This window comes from Podarcis muralis, chromosome 3 (assembly GCF_964188315.1).
Source record: "Podarcis muralis chromosome 3, rPodMur119.hap1.1, whole genome shotgun sequence".
Classification (NCBI taxonomy): Eukaryota; Metazoa; Chordata; class Lepidosauria; order Squamata; family Lacertidae; genus Podarcis; species Podarcis muralis.
In genome coordinates, this window is record NC_135657.1 from 112,055,657 (window position 1) to 112,081,022 (window position 25,366).

The window sequence follows — 25,366 nt, forward strand, 5'->3', positions numbered from 1 at the left end:
ATATTAAAACATGTGCTGTGTTGCTAATCTATATTCAGCTATCTTGTGCTTCTGGTTCTTGATCTCCTTTTCCTTCATTCTTCTCTTCCTCAGTGGCAGGCACTGCGATCTGCAAATCCTAATTTCTTACAATTGTCATCAACAGGGCGGAGACACGGATCAAAGTATGCTAATGAAGCTTAATCAATACACTTAAGCAGCTTGTTTCGGCCCCACGACCTGAAAATCTGAACGATTTGTGAACATAATATACTTTCCCATGCAGTGTTTTGATTTCATTCCTTCTCATAATTCTTGTACACAACAGCCCCCTAAGGCTTTGAAGCAAAATAAACAACTGTTTTCAAAGGCTACTGTCCAACGCTATTCATTGGCTCACAGTAAACACAAAATCTGCCATTTTGTATGCACCAGGCGTCCTATAAACACACATTTACGGTAATTATACACCGGAGTAACAACTCTTCCTTACTATCTATGCAATTAGTCTCCAAAGGCACTTTTTACCAGAAGAGCTGCTGCCATCAAGAGAGATAATGGGTGGAATCCAAACACCTCCACCTGGTTCCTTGGGCAAAGGGACCCAAGGGTGATGACCCCCTGAAATGGCACCCTCTGAGGGTGACACTGCCACTCTTATGTGCACGATGTAGAAGCACTTCCCCCAAATGCATGAAGTTTGAATAAGTGAAAATTTGAACCCAAGATTGGATTAAAGCCCTATGGCAGACATGGCCAAACTTGGCCCTCCAGCTGTTTTGGGACTACAATTCCCATCATCCCTAGCTAACAGGACCAGCGGTCAGGGATGATGGGAACTGTAGTCCCAAAACAGCTGGAGGGCCAGGTTTGGCCGTGCTTGCCCTAAGGCTTGCAAAATACTTTTAACATGTGAAGTGCAATTGAAACATAATGTTGAAAAGCTTCCAGGCAATGGCCCTGATCTCCAAAACAGCATGTGCACTAGAATTCATTTTTTTGTGCTGCAAGTCATTGCAACTACAGGCATCAGCGCTAGCTGTCATATAGACACCTGTAACAAATCTTGCAGACTGGAAGTGCAAGGGATAGAACTTATTTTCCTCAACTGATTTTGTAGCTCCATGTCAATGGGGGCTTTAGGCCTGGTTTTGGCACAGAAACTGCTTTGATCGCCCAGTAGAGGCTTACCTGGTGTCTCCATTACATATCTTTAGGCACGAGGTGAAAACAACAGAGGGGAGGGGAAATATTTTGTTTATTTTTATTTAAAACATTTATAAACGGTTATAATTTTTTTTAAAATATCTCAATACTGTACAACAGAAAACTGCAAAGAATATAATTAAAACAATATACAACATAAAACCAGCAAAATAGTATTATGAAAGCATATAAGAACACAAACAAGAATTCAGGGAATTTATAGACAAAAATAGGGTCTGATCTTATAGGTCAGGAAAAGCATGGGCAAAAACATGTGCCTTTTAGAACTGCACCTTACTGTTTAAAAAAATTCCTACAACATGCAGGAAAAACAAAATCCAGGATGTCATGACCTTTTCAAAACCAGATTCCCTGCAATTAAAAATGTGATGTAAGTGCTGAATAATCTTAATATTTTGGTGCATGATTATAAGAGAAAGAATGGTGTGGAAATGCCTAACTGCAAGTTTTACTCACTCTATGCAGTCTTTCCTAGCAAACAGGAATAAAGGGTCTCTTGAGAATTATAATGACTAACTCAGTAAAGCAACACGAATCCCAAAAGCATAAGTAACACTTTTAGCCATTTATATTAAATCCAACAGATATAGTTAAATATGTTTTATAAATATTAACACCCTAACCAGTCTTCAAAGTACAGAAGAAGGCAACCTCAAGCCTTTTGGCATACGAGTTTTATTTTCGAACACAGAAGAGGGGATTGAAAGACATGAGATTTCAAATGCAGGTAGAAGAGAAAGAATTAAATTCAAGCTTTCTGGGTTGTATCCAACTGTGTCCCACCATTGATGGAAGGCTCTTTGATCAATTAGAGGCGCCTGTGAGCAATAAAGGGGGGGGGGTGTTTTCACAAATTCCCTCTTTTCTCCTGCAGGCCCTTGCATCACATCTCATTGCTGTTCCAAAGGGTCCCCCAACCCTCTGGAACGTATTGGCATGGCAAAGGGAGCTGCAAGAAGGAAGGTGGGATCAGAGAAAATTGCCTGTACCCACCCCGCTTTCCATTCACTGAAGCCTCTGTTGGTTCAAAGAGTTATTCTGTCACAACTGATAAGAGGACACAAATGGATCCAATTTTCTGTATACAGTATATATCATGTTTGCTTGCAAACTATCAGAAAAAAAGAAGTAGTAGTCATATTTGTAGTTGAGAAATGGGGACAGGGTAGAGGTCTAAAAGTCCCTTAATATTATCCAATAAAAGTACATTTTTTACTGCAATCCCATTATCCAGTTCATTACATCTGAATCACACCCAAGCTTTTATGACTTCAGGGCAACATATACCGGGCTCTTTCATTTGATCTTCAGACTGAAAGGTAATGGTGAAATGACTTAGTGGAGATTTCATCCCCATGTTTCCCGAATCGAAATCCATCACTACCCATTATATCACAGTGGCCAAAACCAGGGCAATAAAAGGTGCTATGCACAAAACTGACCTTTTTTCCCTAAAACAATTTACTTCTTTCCTAATCTTTATCATCGGTCTACAGTTGATTTTATCTTCCTAAATTTTACATTTCTTCAACCTTCTATTTTAATTTGGGGAGCAAGCGCCAAACAAACACAGAAACACAAAGTGCAAAGAGAATTGTCAGCCTAAACAACACTGTGCTGAAGGGCCCCTCACCACGGTATCAAAGCCTTTGGGGTGGGGAAAGCACATTCATTCATCCAGGGTCTCGCATGAGCGAGCGAGAAGCATGAATGAGCCATATAAAAGCATGCTTCCTGCCCAAACAGTCAGCCAAATGGGGCAGACATAACAGCAGTTAAGTTTTGTTCAGCATAATATGATCGGTCCAGATACTGTTGCAATAATTTAAAGTGAGAGACTTTTCACCACTTTGGGGAAGAAAATGGGACCTTGCCATTCAAAGTTTGAGCCTGGCTTTTTAAGAAAAACAATGTTAAAAGAAATACATTCTCACAAAACTCTACATACACAATGTACACAAAATTCGATTAAGGCTAAATATCCTGAGCACCTGTAAAATACTCTTTTCTTTTTCAGTGCACAGAGATTTCTATTCATGCGCTTACTGTCATCTTCCTCTCTGTTGTATTTGAAACTTAAGAAAAGCAACACACCTCTTTCCCAAATGGGACAAAACCTAGGAACTGAAACTGAAGTTGACCTAGTTTTGTCACGCAACGGCTGAGGCAAATGTAGGTCAGTAGAACATCAAGTAAGCTACAAGGTAGAATACCAGGTTATCACTCAGCACCTCCCAACTTTACTCACACACACCTCGAAACCAAGGATAAAAACAACCACTTGCTTTGGATTTAATTCCTGTATTTCTTTGCTGTTTACAGCACTTTACTATTTTAAAATATTTCTTTAGCACTAAGGTGTCAGGCAGTGTGCAAAGCCATGAAACTAATATAATTGCTGCCCAGAAGGCATATGATCTAAAACTGAAACAGGACCAAAAAGGAGACTGGACAAACTTCAGTTGAAAGAGGCTGGAGAGTATTAGTTGGTAGAGAAAAACTATGGTGGCTTCAGAAAGTCTTTATGAAAAGAAAAAAGTATTTCTAGTGCTGAAATCACTCATGCCTTTTACTGTTTTCATCATCACCACTCAGGAATCTTTCACCATTTCTGTTAATGCAAACTAGCCAGATCATAACTTACTATCTTCCCTGCGTTAAATAAATTCCTTTCAGCTACTGCAGATAAAGCCACTCCTTCCCACCTACCTATCCTGGTAAAAACCAATCTGGATTCTGATGAAATCTCACATAGATGTTTCTAATGCACCCCATTGCCATTTAGGCTGGATCCAGAGACGTCAAAGAAGCAATTCAGTTAAACATGTTGTTAACTCATATAGGGAAATCTGGTAGGGAAAGACGGGGTTCCACAGCACCATGTGGTGTCACAGTGTTATATCGCATGCAACGCATATAAAACACTTTTACTTTACCAATCTAGCTGAGTCCTTAGTTCATTGTCCAATTTCTGCCCAGCAGAAACTGCTGAAGTCAGATTCACCAATGACTTCTCTCTCTTTTTCTTTTTAAAAGTATTGCTGAGCAGCAGTGTGCATGTCCTTTTGAACAGGAAAAACAAAATCCACCTGCATTTCCAAGCAGCTTCAACTGTGGCAGAAGAAACTGGAACTGATGCAAGTGACAAGGTTCTCCAACCATACGTTTAAAAAGTGCAAGTGGGGAAATGGTGGGTGGGCTAAAAATGTGCTTAAGATAGAATTTGTCTATTCATTACAGGTAAAACCTGCAATTGTACATCCATCTTCCAAGTATGGCTAAAAACCAATTATTTAAAAAAAGCTACGCATTTAAAATTGCAACTCTGTCTTTCACACAGGCACATTACAGCATGGGAAATAAATATAAGTATGCAGTCCCGATCAAAGAGTGTGAAAACAGCACTGATGTGAAGTACCACCCAAACTGATCACCTTAAACTATGCCCTATGACAAGGGCAGGGGGACCACTGATTTGTTTTGGAGGGGGAGCAATGTTTCTTCGCAAGACTGCCTTATATTTAAGGGCTAGGAGCTCAGAGACAACACAGACATAGTAACAAATCTAGTGCAGAGATTAATAGCCATCAAGACTTGCAACAGGACTGTAGAATGCTATAAAACGAAAAAATAGGCACATACTTTTTATTTATATAAAAATGTGTAGCCTGCTCTTCAGTGTCCAAGCCTTCACAAGGCAGCTCATGTTATAGCAAGGCAAAATAGATCTAATTTAGAAATACCCACTAAAACTGTAAACTAAAGAAATAACTGAACTAAAAACACCCCAAAGAATTGACATAGCCAGAGCAAGTTAGTACAGTCATGCCTCGTGTTGCGTTAGGGTCACGTTGCGTCTTTTCGGCTTGCGAATGCGGCAAACCCAGAAGTGTATACTTCTGGGTTTCGCCATGCGCACATGCACAGAAGCGCTCTATCGCACTCCGTGCTTGCGCAGAGGCGCCACTCTAGTTGCGGACTTTTCGGGGTGCAAACGGCACTCCAGAACAGATCGTGATCCCAACTAGAGGTACCACTATATGTGGAAGAAGGTGCAACTCTGCCAGCAGACAGTAGTTTCACCAGTGGGTGGACAATGCCCACTGCAAAGGCCCCTGGTATGCCTGTGGAACGGCCCTCAAACAGAGTGTTTTGAGAGGCAGGGACAGATCAATGGTGGCTTGGGATGCAAAGCTCCTTTGTACTTCCAAGAGGACCCAGGATTAGGCTAATCAATTCCCCCCTCTTATTACAATGGAGACAAATTCTTACAAAATGGAAGCGTGGTTGATATGCCCCTGACTCCCCACTGGACTGGACTGGACTGTTACATAACAAAAGAATAAAACCTAGTATTTGACCCCCAGCAAAATACGAGTTTAAGAGGTAGTTAATCTAAGCTGCTCCACTCTGCCAGAGACAGTTGGTTCTGACAGAATGAACACCAGAACTGAGTTTTCTTAGTGCTGCATTCAAGTGCTAGCATTTTTTTAAAAATTAAAAACAACAACACCTAAAGCCACAGAAACAGAGCCATGGGGACTGCCTGGTAGTGGAGGAATGTAACAACAACAAATAGGGGAAGGGCAAGGAGGAAACTGGTTGCTTCCAGATTAACAGAGTTTATAACTTCTATGCATTGATGTAACATTTTTATAGTTGTTTATCCCAATGTCTACCATAGCTTCCCGTGACAGTGAAGAACTTCATTTTGCTGCTCAATTTGCAGTCAGACAATTATTGTGGATAACCCTGGATCCTTGCATTTTGAGGTAACAGCTTTCCCCGACTCACTTTTGCCACACCACTCAATTTTATAAGCACCTACCACATCCTCAAAAGCAAATTTATCACCTTGGATTATCATTTTAACTTGCCTTTCTTAAACATACTTTCCCCAATTATATGATATACTGTTTGAGGTAAAGCAATGTCAACGAAATGCAGGTACATGTAGCCAAATTGTACCTACGATTCTAATAATCTACAACTAAGATGGTAATCGCTTGCTTTTTATCTGTTCTTTAATTCTTTATATTACGTTTGCTTTCTTCATTATCACACCGCTCAAAGTTGACATTTTCACACTGCTCAGTTGACATTTTCAAATGACTGCAAAGTATTTATCAAATAGTTAAAGTCAATTAAGATATCTGTGTGTGCACTTGGGGGTGAGTGTGTAGGAATAATGGTTCCAAATGCCATTTATTTATGATCAGCACTGAATTTTATTTTGCATTCTCTTGCCCAATTTCAAAAGATCCTTAGGAGAATAATCTTCTTTGAATTTTACTATTCTGAATAGCTGGCCATCTTCACAATTTACTCCACTTTACAGATTTGTGTTTAAAAAACACACAGAAAAGGTCTCAAAACACACTTCCATGTTACACCACAGAGAATGACACCATAAAAACTCTGGTTCTGTAGTTTTCTCTCAGTCAAATGACACCTTCCTTGTTATGTACAGAGCATCATGTACAAAGATCAATTTATTTAATACACAAATGTGACAGAAGCTCACAGATAAGAGTGATGATGAGAGCTAAGGAATAGATACATAGCTAAGCAATTACAATAAAAAGATAATCATTTACAAAGAAGGAGAATGATAATAGAAGGTTGCTTTTCATGCATACAATCTCACATTGCAAAGCAGTCCTGTATTGTCATCCATAGCATCCCAAACTCTGAAGCATGCTTGCAATAGACTCCCACCAAATAACACAGCCATACATATTTCAAGGGCAGGCTCATGCATTTTCTGGTAATGATCAAGGGTGGATTTATCATGTGTGGTCCAACACATATCAGATTCAATAATAATATTATTATTATTATAATAACAACAACAACAACAAATTTATTATTTATACCCCGCCCATCTGGCTGGGTTTCCTCAGTCACTCTGGGAGGGTTACAGCATATCTAAAAACTTCAAGCATTCAAAACCTCCCGAAACAGGGCTGCCTTCAGATGTCTTCTAAAAGTTGTGTAATTCTTTATCTCCTTGACATCTGAAGGGAGGGTGCTCCACAGGGAGGGTGCCCCTATGGAGAAGGCCCTCTGCCTGGTTCCCTGTAACTGCCTGGTATGCATTAATTCAATTTTTGAGGTTTGCTGAATTTATGGTAGTCAGGAAATTAACATACAAGGAAAGTCTCCCATACACCAGCAGAAGAAGTCTTCAAAGATTTGGCCATCCAATGGATAAAAGTTCTGCTGGTCAACCCCAAAATGGATATTTAGATTACTATTTCCTTTCTAATGACTGAAAATAGAGAATATGTTCCCCCTTGATATGTAACAAATTTATTATCTGATGTTTAACACAGCTAGAAGGTGTCAGTTCAAAAATATACCATCAGTTATTTACTCCTTTGCCACTATTTTCTATAAATAGTGCACATTTTGCATAAGGTGTACTTTTCAGTGCAGGCTACCAGTGCTACAAAGCAGACTCAAACATTAGCTTGTACACTTACTTTCAAGAGATAGTGTGGTATTATATTTATACCATAACAAGATACCAAATAATGGATTATATTAGCATTTCTCTAACACATAACTTAACTGCTGATAAGCACTTTTGCAATGGAATCATAGAGTTAGAAGGAACAACGAGGGTCATCTAGTCCAACCCCCTGCGATGCAGAAATCTATTTACCCAATGTGGGGCTCAAACCCATGGCCCCAAGATTAAAAGTCTCATGATCTACTATCTGAGCTATCCCAGTGATGTTAAGAATGACAGGGGGACAGCGTTCTGGCTGCTTTAACATTTCTATAAACTTACTGAAGAGAGCCATCTGAAGAGAGAATATACAGAAGGAAATCTATTTTATTTACATAGAATATGATAACTAAATGAAATACAGTGGTAGCTCGGTTTAAGAACAGTCCTGTTTACGAACGATTCGGTTTACAAACTTCACAAAACCAGAAGTAGTGTCCCGGTTTGCAAACTTCACCTCGGTCTAAGAACGGAAGCCGAACAGTGGAAGGGCACTGGCAGAAGGCCTCATTAAGGAAAGCGCACCGCGGTTTAAGAATGGTTTTGGTTTAAGAACAGACTTCCAGAATGGATTAAGTTTGTAAACCGAGGCACCACTGTATAAGGGTCAATAGCTGTATAATGGTACCTTGGTTTGCATACGTCTTGGTTTGCATACGTTTTGGATTACAAACGCGTCAAACCCGGAAGTGCGTGTCCCGGTTTGCAACCTTTTTTTGGATTACAACCCATTTTTTTTGGATTAGGAACAATTTTTTTGGGGAGGCCCCATTGGTGAAAGTGCGCCTTGGGTTACAACCTGTTTTGCTTTAGAAATGGACCTCCGGAACGGATTATGGTTGTAAACCAAGGTACCACTGTATTTTAAAGGTTTTAGTTCTGTCACTATCCAGGGAGGTCATATAACACAGGGTGTTTGAGATATGGGTCCTAAGGCATGACACTGGTGGAAGCATCCACAAAAAACACCAATTGTCTGGTTGTTGTTGTTTTTTAGTAAAGTCTCCTATCAACAACCTAGGTGCAAATAAGCTAGAGAGAAAGTAAACAAATGTTAGCGTTTTGTTGTGCACTGGTTAACAATTTAGACTGGAAACCTATTTGATTTCTTTATCTCACTATACTGTATGACTCATGGAAGAAGGAGGGCTGTATCCTTAAATTCCCAGAAAAGCCTCCATACAACATACCCAGTCACCTTGTCAAATCCAGTATGTCACATACAATTTGCATCCAACATAGAGAATTACAGATTTACATTATGATCAACATTCCACTATTCTCTGTGGGCATAGAGGATTCATGTTTCAGAAGACTTGGGGCAACTCATATTTATGAGATTTATTAGGGTCAACAGGAAAAACCCCTAAAAACACTAGTTATTCTCCTTGTGCATTTTGAGGTGCAGGGTTTGGGGCAGAGAGACAGTGAGAAAGAACAGGGCTGCCTCAAATCTCAAAGGACAAATACAAGTCCCATCCACCTGCTGCATGGCCTGTGGCCTAACTTAGGTGAAAGTTATTTCTCATACTTGGGAAAGACCAATTAAGCCCACAGAGTGAAATCCCAGAGCGAGAAGTGCACAAAGGTACTGGTGGGTAAGCCACTGAGTTTGGCCACTAGAGACAATTTAAAAGGATCCCAGTGGCCCAAATAAATTACTAATCATTTGCCATACTTAGTTCAGCTATGTCCACAAACGAAGCCCTCAAAAATTAAGAAACGCCACTACCATATGCTATTCTTTAGCAATACCTATACAAAACTAAATGTACCATTGTGAAGAGAAATCAGAGCTAGTGATCTTGCTATTTACACATGTTCTCAAGCTCCACAAAGAAATAAATTCATTTATTTGAAAGAAACTCAAGCCATTTGACTGGGTTCCATGCTAGTATTATAGTAAGAATTTTAACACTGGCACAAGAGCGTCCCTGATTTCTTCCATCTAAAAATCTCTTCTCTCTGAACATTACAAAAACTTTCTCAGGAACATTTGCTGTATACATGGAGGATTCAATGCAGTCGAGAAAAGAATTAAACTGATATATCATTGTATTTGCTTGGCGGATTTATTTGTTTATTTTGTATTTTCACACCACCCTTCATCAGTTATTCCAATGATTTTACTGTGGAAACTCACAAACAAAAACAGGCAGCATGCAAGCCTTATTTGCATCGCAACTGGAGGCAACAGGTAGAGCAAAATGCGTACTACTTTCAAATTAGGAGTTTTATCATGCAGAGCCCTCTTAAGGAGGGCTCCTACAAAAACTGAAGAGGATCATACAGAAAACATTCAGAAGACTATAATATTTAAATTGAACCCAGCGAGATTTTGACAATGACCACAGCATAAGCATAACACATTTACAACAAGAAAGAAGAAAGGCACCTGGAGACATCTGACACTGGGCATGCTCTGCAGGCATCTCAGTGCGCACATGCTCTCTACCAGGTTGGAGCAGCCTAGCCACAAAGACCTTGGCACAGAACACTGCAGGATGACAAAAAGGAAGGAAGAGAAGAAGCAGTTAGATGCCACAAGTTACTGAACGCAGGTAACTTATTAGTATGTTAAAGTGGATAACCAAAGGTAAGCAACCAAAAACATCTAATCCCATTCCAAACTGCTTGGCCAGATCATCAATCGAGGGCTGAATCCACCAAACACTACAATTAACCTACGCTATCTGAAGCATAAATTGGGTTGAATTCACACCAAGGGATTGTCCACATTTTGAGCATGAATTAGCTGTTAATCTACTATCTCTCCATTCACATTAGGCTAGTGTGGTCCACAAATGCCTATATTTGAATCTGTGCATGGGAAACAACTAATAGGCATTCCCTTTTGGACGTGTCCCTACCGTCTAATTTGTTGATTATTTTATGCCAGGGATGTCCAACAAGTCAATCACGATCTACTGGTAGATCCCCAGGAGGTTTTGGTAGATCGCGGTCGATCGCTGGGTCCCCTTCCTCAGCAGTGCTAAAATTGATTCCTGCCCCGCCCCCCATTGCTGCACCATCTGCAGAATGGAAGACGGAATTTACTGAGTGAGGTTGTTTGTTTCCCCAGCGATTTGTTAGTGAGCGCCTGTTCCTCTTTTCCCCCAAAAACCCTTAAAAGCGGGGCTTTCCTCCTCCCTAAAAAAAATCTCAACAACTTTGACCTGAACCCCGCCCCCAAAATGGGGGTAGATCACTGACAGTTTTTAATTCTGTAAGTAGATCACAGTCGCTTGGGAGTTGGCCAACCCTATTTTATGCCAATGCATGTGCACAGACAGCTTTTTTTGGTTTGTTTGTTTGTTTGTTTTTTAATAAAGCCACTTATGAAGTGGGCAAGTCAAGCAACTGTAAATTTGCTTGTGCAGTCTTCTGGTTTTCTGCAAATCATGGGGATCAAAGGCTGGGGTGGAGGGGAGAACCTCTGTTCAGGAGCTCACAGGAAATAGTTATGAGCACAGGCAGAAAGAAATGAGAGCATCAAGGAAGTAGTGGGCATGGGCAGAGGAATGGAAGAAAGTGAAAATTGAGTCACCCAGCCAAAAACACCCAAATAAAACCATCTGTGACCCTGAGGAGAGTAGTTTAGAACCCAATTTCCCTCAGTTTTTCAGATTATCTCCATAACAGGTAAGCATTGAGACAGGTGTTGTTTGAGGGTATTGCATGTGGACTATGCAAATTAAAAGGTAATACAGTAAACATTGGTGCAACCCCCAAGTTAGTTGCTCTTGAATCTCACTGATGTAAATGGATCCTAAATTTGTCAAAACTAGTTGATTTCTTACGGGACCAAAATGCAACTAATTTTATCTGCCAATCTACCGGAGTTTTCAACAGCCCCAATGAAATGGAGCTTGCAGAGTAGCAATTCTTAGTGCTGCAATTATCTAGTAGCTTTCATTGGTCTGACCACTTCAGCATTTATGAGCTCCGAAAGTAAATACAGTGGTGCCTCGCAAGACGAAAATAATCCGTTCCGCGAGTCTCTTCGTCTAGCGGTTTTTTCGTCTAGCGGTTTTTTCGTCTTGCGAAGCAACCCTATTAGCAGCTTAGCGGATTAGCACTATTAGCGGTTTAGCGGCTATTAAAGGCTTAGCGGCTAGAAGACTGTTAGTGGCTTAGCGGCTATTAAAGGCTTAGCGGCTAAAAGGCTATTAGCAGCTTAGCGGCTTAGAAAAAGAGGGGGAGTGAAAAAAATTGCAAGACTCGCAAGACGTTTCCGTCTTGCAAAGCAAGCCCATAGGGAAAATCGTCTTGCGAAGTGCATCGAAAAACGGAAAACCCTTTCGTCTAGCGGGTTTTTCGTCTTGCGAGGCATTCGTCTTGCGGGGCACCACTGTAAATGAGAACAGAGCCCTTGAAAGTGGAGCCCGGAGTGCTCGCAGTGTTAATCGCTTTTTGTACAAAGCCACTCCCAATACACTACCCAAACAAAGAGAATCACAAATCTGGCACTGGGATACAAGTGAGGAACTTGATTCAGTGTTTTACGCATAAGTTTCTCACTGCTGAGTTTGAAAAAGCTTGCTGATCTATTGTGCATAACTTGCCGTTGAATCAATTAGTTTCTCTGCAACTATTTCTAATGATTCATTCCAAGTCTCATATACTTAACTTGGAATGAAAAATAGTGCAGGCAGTTATGATGAGCCTATTACATAGCTCTTCTGTTATTGTGGACAGAAAGTGTTACTGTTTAAAGAAAAATAGAAGTTTCTCATAATTGATGTTGAGGACTGAGCCCTACTAAGGATTTATTAACTTGCACAGCACATAATCCCAATCAGTTGTTAGTGAGCCAAACAATTTAACATCAGATTACATAATTTGGCAGGCCACTAAGTCTACCCAGGTCATAAATACTTAACAGAGAGGCAACCTAAGGATAATTCATCCTGGTCATAAACTAAATGAGTTTAAAATCATAAGACTTTAAAGTTTCAAAATGGATCATAGGCTTTCAAATAAATCTAAAACAATCCCCCCCCCCCAAAAAAATAATAAACACCAGGGAAGCTCTGAGCATTGAGTGCCCTGGCTTTAATTTAAACAGGCATATTTAATTATTTAATTACACCACCTCTGACATTAGCAAATATGTAAAAGTTAAGGCTATAATACAGAAATCTACCTTACACTTGACAAAATGCATTGAATGAGGTATCTCTTTTGCATTGCAAAGAACAAACCACTATACCATAAGCTGCTTTTGAAACTCCCAAGTTTCAAAAGCAGTTTATTGTACTGGAAGAAACTAGGGCTGCAGTTTGAGAAATGCAAATCTAAAGTTGATGGGCGTGGTCATTAGTTTTGAGGCAAGGTGCCATCAGTATGCTGATGACACTCAGCTCTATCTCTCAATTACATCTGGATTGGGAGAAGACATGCAGTCCCTGGATTGGTGCCTGGAAGCAATGTTGAGATGGATGAGGAAAAACAAGCTGAACTTGAATCCTGGTAAGACAAATGTACTGTGTGTAAGTGGCTCCTGCGTCTGTGAAACTGGTCAATTTTTTACCCTGGATGGGTCAAATAATCTACTGCTTTATACAAGAATGCTTGTATTTTAATATACTGCAAATTAGTACTGCTGACTCCTATCAAGTACTTGTATTTCAATTTAAGGCCACAAGTCATATGGTCATAAGAAGGTCATCAGGTACTACCATTTACCTCTCATGCTAGTGAATAAGAGGGCAAAAAGTCCGGCTTTTAAGTCCCTGCACAACTTTGGTAAATTGGTAAATTGCTTATTAATTACCGTATTTTTCGCTCTATAACACGCACCCGACCATAACACGCACGTAGTTTTTAGAGGAGGAAAACAAGAAAAAAATATTCTAAACGAAACAGTGGATGTATGATTTTTGTGGTTCATGCTGTGGCCACAGACATGTGATCTGACAGTGAGTTTGGAGTAGCCCAATGCAAAAATCCTGAGGATCCATATGGATCCATGCTTTGTAACCACCTTTTTTGCACCACTGCGGCCCCAGTGGGTGCGTGATTTTTTTGGTGCAAGATGTAGCCATGGACATGCTATGTGATCTGATGGTGAATGTGGGGTGACCCAGTGCAAAAATCCTGAGGATCCATGTGGATCCGTGCTTTGTAACCATGTTTTAAGTGGGGAGGGAAGGAAAAGCACTCAAGGGACAAGGAGCATGCGTGGGATGGGTGGAGAAGGATGCTGCTAATAATGAAGAAGGGGGGTATAAGGGGAGAAGGCTCCTCTCCTCTCCTTTAAAGCAAGCAGGCTCTGCTTTTCTCCCTCCTCCCCGCTCATCCCCCGGCTTAGCGAGCTGAAAAACTTTGCTGCTATTTAGCGAGCTGAGTGGGGAGGAGAGAGGGACAGAGAGCCTGCTTGCTTTAAAGGAACCAACCGGACAGGAGCCGCTTACACTCGTGTAAGCAGCTCCTCTCCTCTCCCGCTTTGCTCCTTTAAAGAAGCAGGCTCTCTGTCCCTCTCTCCTCCCCACTCAGCGGCTCTTCTCCCGCTTTGCTGTTTCAAAGTGAGCCACGGAGGAGGTAAGGAAGGGGAACCATGGATCCTCTGCTCACGACTGCAGCAGATCCCCCCCCCCCCGCCACCCGTAGGCATTCCCTCCATAACACGCACAGACATTTCCCCTTACTTTCTAGGAGGAAAAAAGTGAGTGTTATGGTGCAAAAAATACGGTAAATAAAAGTGCTAACCCATGCAAGTGGGGGGGGGGTGTTGCTATCAGGTCTGTTTTTAAATGAGCCAGAGAATTAACTTTGTCAGGGTTCAAAGGCTTATCTTATCTACTCAAAACAGGCAATCCTTTCCCCAATTAGTCCAGATCACAGTGGGCCACAAGACAAAGATGGTTCTTGCACAGATGTCAATGCAATAAAATCAAACCAAGCACTATAGCACAGGAAAGCAAAGAGGGCATCACACCGCCCATCAGTATTGCTGGTCAATCTTTCCTGGAAAAACATGTCTTCCCAGAACAACATATGCTGGCCAGCTAGCACTAATTTATTTAAACAACTACTGGCATACATCTCCCCATATTTTACAGCATAGTGAACTGGTGCTTCATGTGCTGGTCAGCATTCTTGGCTAAGTAAGTCTAATCGCTACAGTCCTTTCAGTAAGAGGGAAAAACATAGGGTAGATCAACTTTCAGTAAATTTTGCATTGAACAGCAGGAAGCAAACATGTTAAAGGTAACACAGTTCAAAAGCAAACAAACTAATTTAGCAGTAAACATTAAACACAATCATTTAATGCTACATTTATGGAACATGTGAACTTTCTGAAAAGTGATCTAAATGTGATTACATAATTTAGGGAATTTGTTATTGCAATCACAACATATTGCCATAAACTGGACATGCTTCAAGTGGTGATCGATGCACAACCCAATGCATTCCTATCAGTACAGGTCATCCTGTTTTTGACTGTGTGATCAACAACTTTCTTCAAATCAAGTCAAAACGTTTTTTAAAAAAACCTAACACAGACCAATGGTTTTACTTTCCAATAATCGACTCATGGGCTGACATTTTCTAAAACATTAACGTAATTTTTGCTCTCGTGTACTTTGGTGTGCCACTAACACTAACCTTCCGCATCTTTTTAGAATGACAGGATTATTTCATTGTAATATAGGCAGTTCATTTGTAGGCAGCAGACACACTACTTCAAGCTAGAGCATTTTGGCATTTAAGCTCGGCAAACGCTTTGAATAGTAGTGCTCCTGTAAAAAACAAACATCTGAAGATGCCTTACAGTTAAGTAGATCACTGGCCCATCAAGACCAGTACTGGCAACTCTGTTGGCAAACCCCCCAGGGAACCTTCTATATTTTGCTCTCCAATATCATTTAGTTCACAGATGGACTCCCAGTTCCCATCAGTCCCATCTAGCATGAGCAATGGTCAGGGATGGCAGGAGTTGAAGGCCATTATCATGTGGAAAGCCACAGGTTACCTGCTCTCACTGGAGATGTTGGGCACTGAAGCTGACACCAGCTACGTGCTAACTAGGTTCTCTATCAGTGAGCAATGGGTCCCCCTCCCCCTCCCTGCAAAATGAAAAAAAGGAGGGGGGGAGAAAGTGCAAGCCTAAAATTTGAAAACAGAGAATTGGAAGCTTTTAACAACTTGCACAGCTCTGATAGAAGTCGAGTAACATAACATCTGTGTGTTTCATCAAGCCATTACATTCCTTCACAACTTTAACAATATGCTAAGATTCTTCTGGTCTGATGCCATCCCCTCCCTATTTGTCTCTAGGATGAGACTGGGAAAAGTCTTTGGGCAGGGAGAAGTGAACAGATGAGCAAGAAGAACCCTATTATGGTCATTTGATAAGGTGCCTCCTTTTACCTAGAAAGAATTAACACTCCTTAAGGATAATAGGGGACGCAGGTGGCGCTGTGGGTTAAACCACAGAGCCTAGGACTTGCCGATTAGAAGATTGGCAGTTCGAATCCCCGCGACGGAGTGAGCTCCCGTTGCTTGGTCCCTGCTCCTGCCAACCTAGCAGTTCGAAAGCACGTCAAAGTGCAAGTAGATAAATAGGTACCACTCCAACGGGAAGGTAAACGGCGTTTCCGTGCGCTGCTCTGGTTCACCAGAAGCGGCTTAGTCATGCTGCAAGTGGTTCATTAGTGTGGTGTTATTAGGAGGGAACACACTCTCAGCACTGCATCATTTACACAGTACTATTAGTGTACATCTCCTCTGCAGAACAACTAACAAAAAGAGACATATTTTTGCCCATAGGACATAATCGCCTAACTTTTGACATTGAGGAAGGCAACAAGGAGAGACAGCTGTGAACAAGGGATGAATGCAAACAGTATGAATGCAGCATGTAAATACACACACTTGTCCACTGGGGGATAAGGACTGAAGAGAAATTAAGCTGGAAGCTTCACAGGAAAAGTGGGTTTTGAGGAGAGATTTGAAGAAGGGAAAAGAGATGGCACCACACAGGCAATCTGAAAGGATGTTCCATACACAGCGGAGCAGCAAGAGGATGCGCAAAGACAATACGTATTTCACACACATATTTTACATGTGTGCAATTCACATTTTACACACACACACACACACACACACACACGGTGTTCCAGTCAAATGAAGTTTCACTTAACTAGTACTGGAAAGAAGACTTCTCTCCCCTTAACTCACTCTAAAGAAAATTCACCTTGAAAATGAGGGAAGGGGGAAATGATGGGTTGCTGCTGGTCACATCAGTGGCAACTTCTGAGTTCATATTATTACGGCCATTTTACAAGGACTGTATGTATTGCTTCATAGCAGGAAGGAAAACTGTTCTAAAAGTGAGAGCAGTAACAGATGTGGCTGCAAGTTGACTGCATCATCAATAGTTTTATAAAAACCCTACAAGATATAAAAATCAAATATTTCTTAAAACATCACCAAGGACTTAAGCAGCAAGGAGTACTGGTTCTTTCACGGGTGACAGTATTATGCACCCTTTTTTCCAGTCTACTAAGAAAGCACCATTCAATTTGAGAGGTCTCAACCCTTGGCTCATATGGACCAGTCCTGTAGCAACAGCAACAGGCTGCATCTTGCAGGGAACAGGGCTGCTGGTTGAGATTCAACAAGCTGCTTAGACTCACAGAATGGGCTTGCATGAAACTTTAGGCTTCTCATTCTTCTTTGAAAACAGCTGACATACACACCCCACATCATGTGACAGAGTGCTTTTGAAATCCTTCATAGTTTTCAAAAACTCAGTTTGCCAGGCACAACGGCAGACTGCTGTTAAGAGAAAAAGTGTAAAGCCCTCTTGGGCTCATGGAATTAATCCCACAATTCCTTGGATCCCTGCCCATAGCCTCTGCTTCCTAAGGAGCCTCTTTCAGCTACAACACAGTTGTTACAGGGAAGAGATTGAGAAAGGCTTAACCCAGTGTAAAGCACCAACACTTCTGATGGTGACAATACATTTCTGGGCATAGAACCCCTGATGTAACACATTTACATGCCTTGCTCTCTATAGCTTTTTTTCCGGCATTCTCCCTTCCATGTGTTTACAAATGAGCAAGGGGGAGAGCAGGGCTGAACTTGCTACCCCTGCTGCAATGTACTCACAGACACCACTCCCATAATCCACATGGAGGGAGGGACGTTTGAAGTGAGTAGCCTGCTGTATACTTATAGGCTTTCCTTATGGCGCTGTGGTCTAAACCACTGAGCCTAGGGCTTGCCGATCAGAAGGTCGGCGGTTCGAATCCCCGCAATGGGGTGAGCTCCCATTGCTTGGTCCGAGCTCCTGCCAACCTAGCAGTTTAAAAGCACATCAAAGTGCAATTAGATAAATAGGTACCGCTTCGGCGGGAAGGTAAACGGCGTTTCCATGCACTGCTCTGGTTTTGCCAAAAGCGACTTAGTCACGCTGGCCATGTGACCCGGAAAAACTGTCTGCGGACAAACGTCGGGTCCCTCGGCCAGTAAAGCGAGATGAGCTCCACAACCCCAGAGTCGTTTGCGACTGGACTTAACTGTCAGGGTCCCTTTACCTTTACGATCTCTAATCCTGCAAACCAGAGCAGTAAATTGTGTGGGTAGCTTACATGTATGCAGCCGACTCTCCTGCTTCCAACCTCCCCCAGTGCATGAATGGCAAGGGCGAGGGAGCAAATTCAGCTCCATTCTTCCCCTTCAGTGATTGCAAATGCACAAGGGCAAAATGCCTGGAAAGTGCCACTAAAGTTCAGTACAGGTTTTTTCCCCTGACAGCTGAGATGGCCACAGGCAGATGCAGTCCCCTAATAATTCTAACTGGCCCCTGGTGACCCTAGGAAATTTTTGTCAAGATGTGGATTTTGTATACAAATGTAGGTATTTTGTATGTAATCTAGACTGCATGTGCACTGCAACTGTGAAGCCCTGACTGCTAAATGATGACAACCTTGTTATGGGGGCTGACCACACATGGGAGAGCTTATTTCTAATCCCACCGCTCGCACTGGAGGCAGTTCATAAGTATTAGAAACAAAAACCATCAAAAACCTTGGAAAACCAGCAGTAAAAAAATAATACAAGCACACATAAAACAACCCCAATTTAGCAACAGCAATTTTATTTCATTGGTCTACGTAGGAAAACATGCTTCTGGAACCCACACCACTGTCCCAATAAAAGTGACTCCCTTCCGCTCCCCCAACTCAAAGCCAAGGAATACCACACCAGAAGTCATGTGTGAAACATTGGGAAAGAAGTACCAGACTCATTTTGCATGTATGATAATCATATGCTCCTGGACACTTCTGCCATACTACATCAATTCTATTTTCATTTGTTGACAAGTCACAAGAGTGCAGAAGGTTAAGTATGGTACTTAGCCGCATTGTTCTCAGGTCACAAAGGGCAGTTTTGTTCTTCAAAGGGAGGCTGTTGTTTTCTTCCAACATGAGCATCATTTAGTAAATACCAGGAAACTACAGCAAGTAAGCAGAACCATCTTGGGTTTTCCTCTTTAGCTTCCAGCCAACTTAACTGGATCCAGGATAGAGAATTAACACTGAGTGAAATTCTGTGCACATCTACTCAGAAGTAAGCCCCACTGAGTTCAATAGGGCTTGCCCCCAGATAGGTAGATCTAGGATTGCAGCACATGGGTCAGTTCAACTTCAGCATCTATATGTATTTCTTCATTAATCCTTTCATGCAACAATGAACCAGCCAGTTCAGCTAACGGTCCTATGTTGTGTTCATTGGGGCACAATAGCAGGGGAAATTATCTGTTTTTCATTTTGTTTACTTGGGTTTCGAGTCCACCCTATCCCTCCTGTTGATGGGACAGGAGATCAACACTTCCTTCTTCTGTACAATTTGGTTTTTTAACAAAACAAAGACCTTTGTGCTGGAACTCCCTGTCAGTCTCATGTAGTGACCTGTTGAGCCCTGACGGAAATACATGTGGGCACATGCCACACTTGCAATGCAAGGGAATCATGCAGTTAATGTACCGATAAGCCAGACCCAGTCGCAGCTATTACACATTGCAAATAAGTAATTTGTAATCTTGCTCCCACACAAACTAGAATGTGAAAGCCCACTTTAAACCCTGGTTTAGTTAAACTGGCTTGTTTGGAAGCAACAACCCAGGGTGGTAGGCTTGCACATTATGATAAGCCATCGCTTATTGCAGTGGTTTTCAAACAGTGTGACATGGCACCCTGGGGTTCCCTGAATGATGGTCGGGGTGCCACAGGCAACACTGGCCTCTGGCCTTCTTTCCTTCCTTCCCTCCCTCCCTCCCTCACCTGATGCTCTCTTGGGTCTCTGCCTCCCAAAGGCTTGCACAGCTGTTTGTTGCAGCAGCTCTGGCTACAAGCTCCCCAGGCGAAGGGTGCTGGCCAGGGGGTACTTCCCAGGCCCCTGCTTGGTGGTGTGAGAAGGCACCTCTCTCTGGGGCGGGGGGTGGCAGCTCAGAGACCAGGGGTGGCAGCTGTGACTGCCCAGAGGACTCTGAAGAAGAGGGGAGAAGAGAGGCGGCTGAAGGAACACTCCACAAAGGAGAGTGTTCAAAAAGGGGTGAGGGGCTGCTGGCTCTGCAGGCAAGGGGTGACATAATGGGCTCCTGAGCGCCACAGGGGTGCCACAGAAAGAATGTAGTTGGTCAAGAAAGCCATGAACTCCAAAACATTGAAAACCTCTGGCTTATTGGTTAGTCTGTGCTGCTCACGCAAAGGGAAAAGCAAAGCATGAGAGACCAGCAGGTTGCTCATTCACAGTATGCCAGGATAAACCAGGAATCCTGGATTTACCTTGATATGCATACATGGACATGGTATATTTCCAAGCCACCTAGAACACCAAAATACCATTACAGAATATGAGACCCTGCAGTCAAAAATCTCTGTTAAGCTATTATTTGCTTTCCCTCTAAAGTGCAGAGAAACTTCACAAGAATCAGTTTATACCTGAAGCAATTCAATATGAAAGGTTTTAGACTATTTATTCAAGTAGGTATTTCAAGAACTACATTTCAAGATTAGTCTTAAGTCAATAAAAAGTCAAGAAGTGATGTTCTTAGCAGCAATATGCCAGCAACCCCAAAATAACAGTTGATGTTCAAGGTCAACTATGTTCATCAGCTTTAAGGCACATGTTTTTGTCTTTCTAGAGCGTTATTATTAAGGATGTTTCTATTATTAGCTATTCAACACAGGAAGGTACAAACTGACAGCAAGGTACTAATTTCATTGTTTTCAAAGTGTTCTTTCTAAATTGAGGATAGGCAGTGTGGTTGCCTCCAGATGCCGTGGACTAAAACTCCCATCATCCTTGACTACTGGCCATCCTTGCTAGAGCTGATGGGAGCTTGAGTCCAAGAACATATGGAGTGCACCATGTTGCCTACCTGGGTTCTAGTTTCATTCGCAAATCCAAGGCAACAAAGAAACAAAACCTCTATGTATGTACGAAGAATGGAAACTGTAAGATTGTCTGAGTTGACAAAGTAGTTGCATTAAAACTTTAACTTTGCAAATCACCCAACGCAGTAACGTTTCAAAGTTAAAACTGATATAAGAACATGTTGTTTGCAAAGAATCGTGAGCAATAAGAGACCAGCAGCAGGAGGTATATTGCCTCCAGATGCTATCTGTCAGGAGTTATGCTACCAAAATCTAGGAACAGCTCAAACAGCAATGGGTACAGTGGTGCCTCGCAAGACGAAAATAATCCGTTCCGCGAGTCTCTTCGTCTAGCGGTTTTTTCGTCTTGCGAAGCAACCCTATTAGCGGCTTAGCGGATTAGCGCTATTAGCGGTTTAGCGGCTATTAAAGGCTTAGCAGCTTAGCGGCTAAAAGGCTATTAGTGGCTTAGCGGCTATTAAAGTCTTAGCGGCTTAGCGGCTAAAAGGCTATTAGCGGCTTAGCAAAAGGGTTTCCGTCTTGCGAAGCAAGCCCATAGGGAAAATCGTCTTGGGAAGCGCATCGAAAAACGGAAAACCCTTTCGTCTAGCGGGTTTTTCGTCTTGCGGGGCACCACTGTACATTTCTTTCCTTGATGGAGCTCAACACTCTGTAGTATGGAAAAACTAGAGCAAGCTAAGAAAGGCACTGGTGACCCCTAAACCCCTTAATCGCTAGCTCTTAAGCAAGGCTAGTAACCCAGTTTTTACAGCACATGAAATCATATGCTAATCATATGCTTTATCGTGAATACTAATGTCATTCCCACCTTGCTCCTCCTCTAGTGCAAGTGAAACCAGTAATTGCTTGACTTGCTGTGTCTGAACCAAGAATTCTGGTTTAGTTTGATCAAACAAATCATGATCAGGAAGCAAAGAGCAAACCTTGGCTTGTTTGGAACAATGGAAACCGTGATTCCTGGTGTGAACACAGTGCTAAGCCAGTGTTGGTGGTTTGCTCCTCTCACATGCAACAACTGAATGGATTGTTCGTTTCTGTCGTACAGTCTCCAAAACCAGGCTGCCAGGGCTCCCTTACAGGTCAAATGGCACACACAATAGTAGCTGATCCATTTGTTTAAATGCAGGCCACACCCCTACAGAGCATTTCAAAGGAAAATGGGGCAAGCAGGTGAGGAAAGTGGCCCACAACAGTCAATCATCTCTCCATACCCTCTCCTCTCAAATGCTTTCCTCCTAGCTGAGCTCGAGGATTTTCAGCCAAGCTCTGACACTGAAGAGTACCCAAGAGAGACAGATTGCAGAGAGGTAAGTCATAGGCCTGTCACCATCATGTCTAGTTTGGCCCCAAGCCCAGACTCATCAGTGCATTCTTTCCCATGTCTGTCTCCTGCTGTCACTGTACTGTACTCTGTGTGTGTGTGTGTGTGTGCGCGCACGCGCAAGCATGCACAGCTGGACAATGTAAACCCACACCTGGCAAATCGCTCCCAAAGACACAAGAGACACTCCATCCATCCCCAGACTGCATGTGACCAACTTAAGAGCAGCCTCTGATGTTTTACTTCTACTTTAGTGTTCTGCAATATGAAAAATGGTTCAGCATGTACAAGTAAATAGGCATTCTTTGTGATTGTACAATGTTACAAGAAATGTGGCGTATAATTGTCAAGGAATCTATTTTGCCCACAGCTGTATTTCACTTAATTTGATGGCTCTGTGTTAGAATGTTTCCGTGATTGTCAGATTTTTTTAAAAAACACACACCTGACTTGTTTAATCCTGTCTAATTGGCGTGTATGTGTTACCATAAAATTTAAAATCTAAACTGAACGTACAAACAATTAACCCTGAGCCATCAGATGCAGGCTCTAACAACCATACAGGCATTTATGTAACATACATGCTGCTGTAATCATGACAATAATTCTGTAAGATAAGCCACTGTCATTACTCCCATACTGCCAGGAGTGGGACAGATGGAGGGAGCCGCCTGAATATACAGATCCTTGTATCTATAAAGCATATGTAAATTTATTTTCCCCAGTGAATCAACTAAGTGTGTTTTCTTTAAGCATGCAAGGAAATTTTCTTCATCAAGAAAAAGCTAGTTCCACAGGTTGCAAAGTGAAGATCTGGGTTAAATAAACCTTGGAAATTTAGAGATCAAGGTTGGGAACCTCGGGCCTGGGGACTGAATATGGTCCTCCTGGAGTCTCTATCTGGCCCTCTTGAATTTCTCCAACTGGAAATGCTCTTCCCAGGCCACACCCCTCATTCATAGCTCTTCCCTGCCTCACACCCTACCCAAGTGTTGTTGCCTGGTTCGAATGTGTGCTTTCAATTGACTCTTGCTTGCCTGGATGGAGGCACAGCTGTCAACTTTTCTCTTTTCTTGCGAAGAATCCTATTCGGAATAAGGGAATTTCCCTTTAAAAAAGGGAAACGTTGACAGCTATGGGTGGAGGATAAAGAGGAGTGTGAGTGTGAATGTAGAAACTAGACTATTGTACAAAGGTAAAATTTATACACATTGCTCTGCTCAGATTTGCCTCTGATCCCACTCTCTCATATGTGCCAGGAAAGCTTGCCCAGAAGGTAATAATAATAATAATAATAATAATAATAATAATAATAATAATAATAATTTATTATTTATACCCCACCCATCTGGCTGGGCTTCCCCAGCCACTCTGGACGGCTTCCAAAAAAAATATTAAAATACTGTACTACATCAAACATTAAAAGCCTCCCTAAATAGGACCGCCTTCAGATGTCTTCTAAAAGTCTGGTAGTAGTTGTTCTCTTTGACATCTGGTGGGAGGGCATTCCACAGGGAGGGCGCCACTACCAAGAAGGCCCTCTGCTTGGTTCCCTGTAACTTGAATGAGCAATGAAGCTCTGAGGCTGAAAAATGTTCCCACTCCTGCTAGACCTTCATACAAAAGCATGCTTATCTAAGAAGTATAGCTTCCTCCACTTCCGGAATTAGTTAGGGGATGATCGGAGTTGTAATCCAAAAACAGAACCAAGTCTGGTAAACTCTGATCTAGAGTACAGGTAAGCTGCCATTTTAGACAACAGCTTGACTGGATTTGATTCTGGAAAAGCTTGGGATGTAGCAAATAAACGACAATCTTAGAAATAAGAGTGTCCAAAACAGGTATGGAAAACCTTTGGCTCTCCAGATGTTGTTGACTACAACTCCCATCATCCCTGACCACTGGCCATGTTGGCTGGAGATGATGGGAGTTCTAGTCCCACAACACCTGGAGGGCCATGGGTTCCCCAGCCCTGTCTAGAAAAAACAAACAAACAGAAAGGGGTGGCTTCAAGCACTTGAATACATTCAAGGCCAGTAGCGACTTTAGCATTGTTCAAGGCTAACACAACTGCAAAAAATGCTGCTGTAAGCACGGACCATTCAGATGGGAAATGGACGAGGAGTACTACAGATAAACAGTGATTCCTCAATGATGATGATGATGCCCACTATGGGCAGCTTCCAACACATATAAAAACATAGTAAAATGTCTATCAAGAAATTCCTCAAGAGAAGGAATCCAAACAAGTTGTAGTAGGAACAGAACTCATAGCACAGCCAAGAGTTTAGAGTCTACAAAAACAAAGCTAGTAAGCAGCAGTTTTTATGCAGCCTCGTGATTCATGCTATAGAAGGAAGAGGGATGAGGAAATCAGTGAATCAGCAATTTTGTCCAGCAACAGATCCAGCTGTCACAGCAAAAGAGAAAAGCAGAAAAGTGCAAAGCACACAGGATCAGGAGATTCCTCATCCAATGTAAGAACATGCATCTAAGAATGACCTTAGGCAAAAGCCTATCATGCTCTAAAATGGGAATGGGGCAGATGTTTCCAAAATACTGTTCCCTTTGAAAATTAAGAGTCAAATGCCAAAACAGCTTTTAAAGCAACTATATAGAGTAGATTTCTGCAACCCCTATTGGATTTTTCAATTTCTTTTGCAGAGTAGCCGTTAGAGGCTTCACCCCAAAATACATTATGCGATTTGCTCTCTTCTTTTTCCCCCCCACGGGGGGGGGGGGGTTGTCTTTCAAACTGCAAAAGGTATTTCAAAACTCACCTAGATGCAATCATCAGGTACTTAAAAGTGCCAGCACAGGTCCATTTTCCAAACACTTTGTTTGGCTTGGCATCTGAATCAAGCTTTTCCGTGTTTTAGAGTGGCTGTTCACTCAATTCATCCCCTTATCAAA

The 25,366-nt window shown here is 42.0% G+C and overlaps 1 protein-coding gene across 4 annotated transcripts in view; it reads right to left on the bottom strand.

The window, feature by feature from the left end:
• FBXW11 (F-box and WD repeat domain containing 11) overlaps positions 1–25,366 on the bottom strand; it is an 87,205-nt gene that overhangs the window by 46,142 nt on the left and 15,697 nt on the right. For 2 of the 4 annotated variants that reach the window (XM_028722163.2, XM_028722164.2), the window contains one exon: positions 10,116–10,217. The exons of the other annotated variants lie outside the window; for them this stretch is intronic. In XM_028722163.2, the coding sequence (XP_028577996.1) occupies positions 10,116–10,217 (102 nt within the window). The remainder of the gene's footprint in view (positions 1–10,115; positions 10,218–25,366) is intronic. 4 annotated transcript variants of the gene reach the window in all.